This window comes from Acipenser ruthenus, chromosome 9 (genome assembly GCF_902713425.1).
Source record: "Acipenser ruthenus chromosome 9, fAciRut3.2 maternal haplotype, whole genome shotgun sequence".
Classification (NCBI taxonomy): Eukaryota; Metazoa; Chordata; class Actinopteri; order Acipenseriformes; family Acipenseridae; genus Acipenser; species Acipenser ruthenus.
This window is the reverse complement of record NC_081197.1, coordinates 8,966,299-8,976,723: the sequence shown is the minus strand read 5'-3', so window position 1 is coordinate 8,976,723 and position 10,425 is coordinate 8,966,299. Positions and strand designations below refer to the sequence as shown.

The 10,425-nt window shown below is 37.1% G+C and overlaps 1 protein-coding gene across 2 annotated transcripts; it reads left to right on the top strand.

Moving 5' to 3' along the window:
* Positions 1 to 438: 438 nt before the first annotated feature.
* LOC117406190 (N-alpha-acetyltransferase 50) lies at positions 439 to 10,067 on the top strand. 2 transcript variants are annotated; one of them, XM_034010105.3, is made up of 5 exons: positions 439 to 630; positions 4,953 to 5,086; positions 5,725 to 5,844; positions 7,489 to 7,555; positions 8,061 to 10,067. In XM_034010105.3, exons 1-5 carry the CDS (start codon positions 623 to 625, stop codon positions 8,230 to 8,232), a joined length of 501 nt encoding a protein of 166 aa, XP_033865996.1. In that variant the 5' UTR covers positions 439 to 622; the 3' UTR covers positions 8,233 to 10,067. The 2 variants fall into 2 exon arrangements, with proteins under 2 accessions (XP_033865996.1, XP_033865995.1); XM_034010104.3 differs by having other exon boundaries at positions 440 to 630; positions 4,950 to 5,086.
* Positions 10,068 to 10,425: the final 358 nt, after the last annotated feature.

Sequence of the window (10,425 nt, the reverse complement as noted above, 5' to 3'; positions counted from 1 at the left end):
GAATAATTTATCGCTGTATATCTGTTTGTTCATCTCGTTGATTAAATCCAATAAACACAATTTAAACAATAAAAAACGGTGTTATGTCGTTTGGTAAAAAAACAAAAATCCACAAGCGGGTGTTTGACACTGGTCACGTGACAACATGAAAACCTTTGGTGATTTTACTTTTTAAAAAAAATAACAACATATTTTACTTAGGTCATTTTCATTTAATCGTTTTTATATTGTAAAACCATTGGAGATTGCTGAATTTCAATTTGTATTTAAATAAAAATAAACATTCGAGTCAAAGGTCACGTCCTCGTGTTTTGGTTTTTTTTAAATCTTATTTTATATTACATTGTTCAATCGGAATCGAACAATATTTGGTATTCAAGTATCGATATAATTGCTATACTATAATTATAAAAAGAAAGAAATATATTTTATTCTGAGTTAGTGTGCAAGCGAGGTCAGAGTTGACCCCGAGTGTTGCTCCGTTCGGTGGTGAGATTGATCCATGTGGAGCTGGATCTACAGCGGGAGAAAATTTGATCCTGAACTCAGTTTAAAATCCACCGAACTATAAACTGTAACACGCTTTAATAACAGTCAAACTGAGAATCAAATCCTCATCAACATGAAAGGGTGAGTTACTGTCGTCTGACGGTACGTTTTGGTCTTGATCATGAATAAAGTTTTTTAGGGGCTGTAGTGCAATGCAATACTGTAGTACTGTCTGGAATCTGCCAACGACAGCACCATCATCCACTACAGTGCTGGCGTGACTCGATATTACAAGTTCTTCTTTCAAGATTGAGTGTTTTTTTATTGTCAAACGCTTGTTTGTTTGTTTTTTAACTAGGTGTATTTTGGATAAGGACAATTTGCAGCGTCATGATTACTTCATTTTATTGAATTATGTTAACGCGGAGAACGCCTCCTGCTTTCCGGTGTTTTCTAGTAGTCGTAGTCGTATATAGTATTAAGCGATCGATTATTTCTTGTGTGTAAGTAACAAACAAGGCGGGGTCATTTTTGTACGGTGTTACACAGTCGATCGAGCGCTGTACTGTGTGGCTTGTGGCTTGCAACGTGCTTTGTAAAAACAACATAAAATATAAAATAAAAATAAATGCGATTTTTTTTCCAGAACGTTATATATTGTTAACATGCCGGTTCCTTGAAACTAATTTGAGGCCCACTCGTTCCATATTACATGTAAACTTCAGCACAGCCCTCAGAATAGTGAAGCCTTCTCATAATATTCTCATTTGATTCTTGTTTCCAACATTGGGTCGCGTTTTCATACAACCGTTTACTGTCAGAGGGGTCTCTTATTTTTAGAATAATCTGGTAGTCATTACCTAAAGCTAGCTACTGTAACTATATGTGTTGTCCGACACCGTTTTACCTCAAAAGTTAGTATATTATTCATGTCCAAGTACTGGGAGCATGAGAGCTCTAACTCTCTTTCTGTATTTAGTCGACAGCTTCCACACCTCTTTCCCTGAAACAGAAAATTGAACCTGAAATGATGTCGTTACGGGGAGCTGTTTTTTGTGTTAGAAAGGGGAGGGACACTGATACAATTTTCGGCGAAAAGGGAATGTAGGGAAGTTATTCGTGTATAGAGGGAGGACTACCTGGTTTGTTTTCACTGCTACAGAAGGCCCTGCTCAAGTAGAAAAGACATGGCAAATACTGTACCATCTGTTTAATGTTAAGTATACTTGGAACTAGTTAAAGTGCTTTTGTCTTTGCACCAATCTGTGCCCTTGTTTTTCAATAAGGCAGTGAAGAAAGGCTGAATGGCATTCGATATTTAAAGGCCAGCCTCTGTGTCGGTCACCTATAGTCTACATTGCCCACACTCTCAAGCAAATCTCACGGGATATGTAGTGGTTTGTCTTTTCCTCACTAATTTTTGTTTCCATTAACGTTTTTTTTTTTTTTTTTTTTTTTTTTTTTTTTTAAAGCAAGCTAATCTCTTCCCCCTGGTCTGGTTTGGCAAAATTAGCTAGAAAGCAGCCCTACAGTTCTGTTTTCTTAAGCATATTGATCCCAGAGCACAGGTGGCCTGTAACAAACCAAGACTGAGTGTGCAGGTAATATAATAATGCCCCATACATGTTTCTACATGGTTATTATTTAATATGACATATCAGGGAAATGTGTTCTGGTTCCCCTGTCATGTAATAACTTATTATCTTAAGAGAATATGTTTTGGAAAAAGGTTAGACACAAGTCCTGCATCCAGTCCTGGGTTTCTGAACTACCATCAATTAATTATGTTAGATAGTCAGCAATTAGGCCCCTATTGAAATTGATTTTCCTTTTATAGCTTCATTAACAACTCCTCATGGTAAACCTATCCGTGTTGTTACTGTAGTCCATTCAGAACAGATTTAGCATAGTGCACACATTCCTAGCATCTGGACCTTTCAACAGTATACCCAAACAAGGGGGAGTTACAAAACCCAGCACTGGGCCAGAACCTAGTCCCTAGCCAGATGCTCTTGTAATTAGGGCTAGTTGGTGCCACTGCTGTTGCTTCTCAAGTTGAATTTGCACGTCACTGTTGCAGCTGTCATCTTTTTAAAAGGGAATTTGTTTATGTACTCTATAAATATACTTTACTAGTCTGGTTCAAATGAGGTGATAACTCTGCTCATCAGCAACTAGCGGTACCAGTATCGTAGTTCCAGCAATACAAACACATTCATATCTAGGTCAGAGTATATTCACATAGTATGTGATTGGTTCAGTGCTGTGCCTGTGCTGCTTTATGACGAATAAACAAATAATATATGTTGTCCTTTTTAATTTCCATGGTATCATTTAGGAATAGGGTGTGATGTGATGACTGGAGTTGTGCTCACGTGTGATCTGCAGTTCTTTTTTTTTTAAATCATCCTTGTGTGTCTGTGTTCGTGGTGGGCCTGTGTAGGTGCAAGTCTTGCTGTACGCGGTGGTTTGAGTACCGGAAGATCTGTTTCTACCTCATGTTGCAGATCAGGGAAGTCTGCCAGTATTGCAATACAGTATGTAAGTGGGTGTAAGAGCACCATCTACTGTGTGTTCGTAGCACGCTTACCTTTTCTTAATCCTGTCGGGCATCACTCACAGTAGGAAATTTAGTTGTCCAAATCCTACTTTTTCCATGCAGACGAGGTTTTAGACGGGTCTGTTTTTTTTATCATATAGGACCCTTTCTGGATTTCTACAAAATCTTTACAGGTAGAAAAGTACTAAAGAGACTCTTTGGTACACAAAGGGACTTATTTCAACTATCTAAACCAGAGGTCGCCAAAGCTGGCCTTTCCACTCCTGATCTTTGTTTCAACCCTGTTCTAAATTGTTTTAATTGAACCAATTAAACCTCCATCCAGAAGTAATTACAGTAATCCGTCGTGTGTCTGGCCATCACGTATCCTCCCTAACCGTTTATCCATCATGATCAAGCTCTTCAGCAACGTCACCCAATGTGTAGATTTATACCGCCCACCACAAAAGAAGAAAAAGACCATGATTCACAAACACAAGGAATACGACAGAGAAAAGAGGCAGCGCTCTTTGAAGTAACCTGGCTTTCACAATTTGACTGGCTGCAGTAAGTCTACGCCTTCAGAAAATAAGATGTAAAGCCAGAGAGGCACATTTGTGACTGAGTCGCCTACCTTTACGATAGTCCGTTTTTAAAGCGCATGACAAATCAAGTAATCAATATAACTGTGAAAATGAAAAGACAAAGACTGCCAAACAAGGCACATCAAAAGCATAGCAATTACTACACACCAGAAACACCTCTCTGATTTTAAAGCTAAAAGTGCTTTTTAGAACAGCGCACGCCCTTGCAAAACAGCACGACTGTATTCTAATTTTGAATGGATGTGTGACCTGGATGAGGCAAAACAATTAAATGTGGGGAAAACCTATAGAAATTCTAAACAGGCACAGGGGTGAATACACACTATTGCGAGGACCCAGCATCCAGCCCAGTTAACCAGAATGGCAACTGCTAAATATTTGTCGGTTGTCTCGGACGGTTCTACAGATAGTTCCATTACTGATGCAGTGATATGCTACGCTGTCAATGGTGTTGTCCACACAGACTTTATTGGGGTTCGGAATGTGGGGAAGGCAGGTGCAGAAACCCAATCATTGTATCTGGGAATGAGCATTAATGTTTGTTGTATCCTGCTTTATAAGTGTCCATTTTTTAGGAAAATAAAATGTAATAATATTTTAGGGACCCCAATGTCTGTTGTTGATTCTGACTCGCATCACATAAGGACTAGTAAGTTTACATAAGGGCTAGCAAGTTTCAGAAGGTAATAGTCCTTGGGACTAGTACTACAATTTTGTTCGTTTCTAACCCTGGCTAATACAAAATAGCTACAGGAAAGCAAAAGTGAGTTGTGCTTATAATTGAGAATTTTTTAATGCTTTCACTTCTGGAAAAGGGAGCTACCAGGGATAAAATATCACGGATACACGACAGACTCCTGTAATGATCTCATTTTACCTGTTAAACTTGGAGTGCAGTGGGCCTAAGGACCACGACTGGCCCCCTGTTCTAAACAGTGCTGGTTTCCTTTATTGTTCCCCATCATCTCAGGGCAGTCGCCCCTGCTGTAGGGAGAGGCAGGCAAGCAGGACAGGAGCAGATTGGAGAGTGCGGTTCAGCTGTGGCCTACCTCTTCCTGTTCCAGCTTTGGGTCCAGCAGCTGGTAACTGGCTGGGGCTGAGCAAATGTACTTCCAATTTACTAAACTATTTTGTGAAAGTGATAAATATAGACCATAACTCAACAAGTTTTTTTTTTTTTCGGTCACTTCTCAAATCCCTCAGTTTGTTTGTATTTCACTAGGGAGAATGCAGCAACGTGTCTGACTCTGAGCTGCAGTGTTCGGTGCCAGTGAATTTGGTTGTCTTGGTTGTTGATCAGTCTGGTTTTGTTCCAGTAGCCGGATCGAGCTGGGAGACGTGACGCCACACAACATTAAGCAACTGAAACGGTTAAACCAGGTCATCTTCCCGGTCAGCTACAATGAAAAGTTCTACAAAGATGTTCTGGAGGTGGGAGAGCTCGCTAAACTGGGTAAGAGAACTGGGTCTGTATTATAATAATAATTTGATTGTCATTTGTTTCTAACTGCTTGAATGTGATTTTGTGCTGCTGCTGTATTCTGGGAAATTATAAGTAAATCTTAATGATTCTTATACTGTACTAGGTAAAGAATTTAAGTTAAAAATAATTTGATTCACAAATCTAATTAATTCATTAATTCGAGCCAGATGTACTACAATCTTATTCTGGGAAAAATGTTTTTTTTTTTCTTTCTAAAAGGAAAAAACATACTGCTAATGTTTCAGACAAATTTTATAATAAGTTAGGTACAACATATTTCCATTCCGTATAGAGAAGTGATGTAAACTTCAAACTGGAGCAGAAGCTTATTAAAACTGGGCCTAAGTTGTGAAACTCTGGCCGCCTAATATATACTGTGGCTCAGTTGGTAAATTAGCAAGTTCAGGCCAGGCGTCTAGTCATCAAAATACATTTTATTTGGTAGCTTTTGTGCAGGTGTAATGATTTATTATTATTATTATTATTATTATTGAGCTATCACCATGTTATTGCAAGCCAATGTAAAGTACAAAGCCAGTGTAAAGTGTAAAGTTTTGTGTCTGATAAAGCAGGCTTCCAGTTGTAACACGTTCCACTTTCTGTTTCAGCGTACTTCAATGACATAGCGGTAGGTGCAGTGTGCTGCAGAGTCGACCACTCCCAGAACCAGAAGAGGCTCTATATAATGACCCTGGGCTGTCTGGCACCATACCGTCGACTAGGAATAGGTAACGCTTTACAGTTCATCTTTCTACATGCATCATACTACAAACTTGAAGTCACGTAGACAAGCAAAATGCCTTTATTGGTTTCAATAGCATCTTATTAAACAGAGAGTGGCAACTCCTAGATGCCATTCCAATAACTGTGTATTAGATGTGATGAAATGATCAGTTTAATAATTAACAATATAGCTGGAAGGAAGATCTCTGGACTGGAAGTGCCGGGGTTACCTATCGCTGATAGAAGGTACATTAGTGCTGTACTGCATGTTGTCTGTACAGTATGGCCTTGGTTTTGCAGGGTTCTGAACTTTTGAAGACATATTTGTGTATATTGTTAAACCTGTGAATCTGTTCTGCAAAAATGTGGAAAAGAATTATGTGCAACTTTTAGATAATCTGTGAGGGTCATTTGAAACACAATATACATTTTTCAATCTAGTTGGCTTTGATTGAATTAAATTTGTTATGCAATCAGCCGAAAAGATGAGACATGAGTGTGGTCCCCAAGGACAAGCAGGCTTGGCAGCTGTGAGAGCAGATGTGAATGTCTGAGCATATTGAGAATGTATTACATGTCGACAGTTTCACTGTGTGGAATTCGAAAGTATAGGGCTCCTGATTTTCCATTCTATGGAATGGCAAATTTCGTTTTTCAAAATGACCAATTCCGTTTTTACCAATTTATTAAGAATTAACAACGTAATTTAAACATAAATAATATTTTTACATTAAAAATCTGTTGAATTCATTTTTGTTTTAAGTCCCTGAGATACTGTAGTTTTCAGGAAAAATCTTTCTTAAAGCAGTCCACTAGTAACAATGTACTGTAGGTCAGTCAACAAATAAAGGTGTTTTGAAAAAACAGCTTATTGCTGGCATTACAATATACAAACGAGGGGCATTATTACAAAAATATACAATTTTCATAAAATGACAAATTAAATACAATGTTCAGGACACTTATCTCTCCCATCTGTAGTTTCATCTGCAACAACGCAGACTGGTTTATGCTGTACTTGCTGTAAAACTGCTTGCATGTGTTTCTCGTAAATCCTGGACCGATAGAGTTGCCTTTGTCAGAGCAGAGCTCTTCAACTAGTTTTTAAAATTTAAAGGGGCCAGATTGGAAATAAGTTAGGAGTAGGCGGGCCAGTGTGTTTCACTCTGCACATTTGTAAGCAATAATAAATATTACCTAACTTAATGTTCATATATTGAACAAGACTTACACATTTTACCCCATGAATAGTACTTTAATAATACATTACAAACATTTTAAAATGTATGTGACATAACAAAATTCATTCAAAAGTTGTGCATGCTGATGCACTGGGGAGGCCAAATCAAGACTGATCCTCAGAGCCAGCATTGCATGATATAATAAAAATATAAGTTTATATAAAGTAATGTTAATTAGAATTAATACAGATTCAAAGGTAGAAGTAAAAATGATGTCACAATGTATAGAACACCATTACATCATGAAAGAATAAATCATGGATTTGAATGTAAACAATAACAAGTAGTCATGCTGTCAAAAACCTATAAATATCTCTAATGAGCTAATATATATATATATATATATATATATATATAATATATGTGTGTGTGTGTTTATAATATAAATGTGTATATATTTTCTTCCAGGAACAAAGACGCTGAACCATGTTTTAAACATCTGTGAGAAGGATGGCACATTTGACAACATCTATCTGTAAGTATTCAGTAAGAAAATGAAACTGTTATACACAATTTTCTTAGTACTGTGAGCAAACTTTTCACTGGACCCCCTTTCAGTCTGAAAATTGTAGGGTTCTTTGCTTGCATTCTTTATTTATTTACTGAAGAGATTAGGTAACAGGAAGTAGCAGAAACTTTTTTTTATTTGAATAATCTGTACAGTATTTTCTGAGTTAAAGTACCAAAAACACTCAAAGAGCCAAAAGATTTGTCAACAGAAGAAAAGGGGGACCAGTAATATTGGTGCTAATGAGAGGTAATGTAAAGTTTCACTCGCAGAATAACCCACCTGCACAGTCCTGGACAAAAACTAACAATTGTTCTGAATTGTGTACCAGTTTTGTAATGTAGGCTTTAATGCAACCAATATCTCTTCACTTCTTCTGAATTTGAACCCAGATTTTAAAGGGTTTACTGCATTAACCCAATGTGCCATTTTCCATCAGTTAAATCCATTTTTCTTTGTTTTCTTGACCCAGGCATGTTCAGATAAGTAATGAATCGGCAATCGACTTTTACCGGAAGTTTGGATTTGAGATCATAGAAACGAAAAAGAACTACTACAAGAGAATAGAGCCGGCGGACGCACACGTGCTTCAGAAGAACCTGCGGAGCCCCTCTCCTGGCTGCGACGTGCACAAAACAAATTAAAACAAACACTCCTGCACTTGCCCAGCGCCAAAACTTTAACAGACACCCAATGAAAGAATCGAAATGCTGACGACACATTTACCACTTTCTTCAAGGGACATTTAAATTTACCATATAAAAAAAGAAAACTAAAAAAATCTCTGCATTTCTTTTGCAAACAGAGTTCTTAAAATGTTGCAGTTTTTTTTTTTTTTTTTTAATGTATCATTAGTTTAAAAACAAACAAACAAACAAAAAAAGTTTCAGAATCCAAAAGTGGAGAAGAACAAGGAAAGTGTTTGTCTTGGTTAACAAAAATAAATAAATAAATAAATAACGCTACCAGATAACCTTTTTAAGGAATGAGGGTTTGAAATGCCTAGTTATTTTTGGTTTAATGATTACGATAAGTTAACAAACCTAGGCAATGATACTGTTTTCAGAACTGTTCTCACAAAACGCCAAATTGGTTAAAGTGACTTCAGCAAAAGTTTTCCACTCCCCTTATTCCGATTTAAAATACGTCCGGTTTCCTTAAAAAAAAAAAAAAAAAAAAAAAAAAAAAAAGACAACAATTGCACTGATGCCTAACCCTTGGTGATTAGCAGTGTATCTGCTCTCTTTTTCTTTTTTCCTTGATATCTAGCCTTGCCACTTTACTTTAGCTTGCCTTTGGAAGGTTCTTGAATATAAGTGAATGTCAGGGTGGAGAAATTGACATGAAAGTGTGGAATAAACTTGAGGAGGAGGAGTTGGGTTTGTGAGCCATCTTGTTACCAGTAGGGTGGTTATCCTTTTAGTTTCTGAGTGCTTTTTGTTTATTTTTGGGAAAAGTCAATTTAAAAAACTGTCTGAATTTACAGTGAATGGCGTGGAAGGGCTGTTTTTCTTAAGAAGAAGTGACATAAACCACATATGGTAATGTATCAAAATGAACTGGGAAAGTGGAGGCTGTTTGATTTGATACCCTGCCTGCTTTATTTAAAAGCCATCTCTTTAGAAAGAAATGCCTGGAAATCTAAAGGAAGGATGGGCTCTGATATAATTTACCAACTTCAAAATTCATTGCAGTGCTTTCTGTTGAGCAAGACAATCTTAAATCTCAGTTCTTTGGCCATACCACATACAAGCCTACTTTTGCATTTGTGCCATTTTTTTTCTATTGCACTTAGTGATTTAAAAGGATCACTAATCGGGATGGAAACTGCTTAAATAATCATCCTATTTATTATATAAGTGTAGCAACCCAATTGATGCTAAAACATTGATTAGAACAAGAAATGACTGAATAAAGCCAACATGATCATCATTCTCAATCAGATTACAGCGTGCACTGGAAAAGCTGTTCTTGTTTTAGATACTATTTATATGAACTTCTAATGTAAGTCAATTAAATAAATCAATTGGATTTGTATTCAATTTAACTTGTGCAATACATTGATAAAACCAGTGTTGAAACCAGACCTAGAACTGAATTCTCTCTTTTCTCCCTTTGACTGTCACTGCTCCACCACAAAGAACTGAGTTTTGAGTTAGTCGGTGTAATGACGAGGATCCAGGATTTTGAGGACTGTTGGTCTTGTTGTTTTAAGTGTTTTGCACTTTTAGGCAGTCCTGGGTGGGAGTGCAAATAAACACACAAAGCTTTCAGTGTTGTGGATCGCTCAGCCTGATGGGTAAAATCCTGTACCATTTAACAAGCTGTTGATGCTGGAATGCTAATTTTTGCTGTGAGGTCTCCCCTCCCCTTATTGTAATTGAAGCATGCTGTTTGGTATTTTTTTTTTTTTAATCTTTTCTGGAGCTCTATTATAAGACTTTTTAACCTCAAAATAAATGAATACTATTTGCATTAACTCTTGATGTTCCTCAGTGCCTTTTATTTTCATTAGTTAAATTTGCTGTTGATTCTTAAACTGCTCGTGTTTTACACAGCGGTGGTTTTGTTTATCTGTGCAGGGCAACACTGTAGTTTACAGTACAGTTAACAATATATCATGTCAAAGATAAAACGATAGTCACAGTTATTCAAGTGGTTCCTACATTCTACCCCTGGAGGCTTTCCATTTTAAACACTGGGCAGGATAGTACTTTTAAACTTAAACAAATGTCCCGCCAGACTTTTTTTCTGAAGTATTACTCCAGAGTAATTTACTGTGATGTTTCTATGCTGTTTGTTCGCACGTGGAAACACTGCAACAGCTGGTGGTGTAC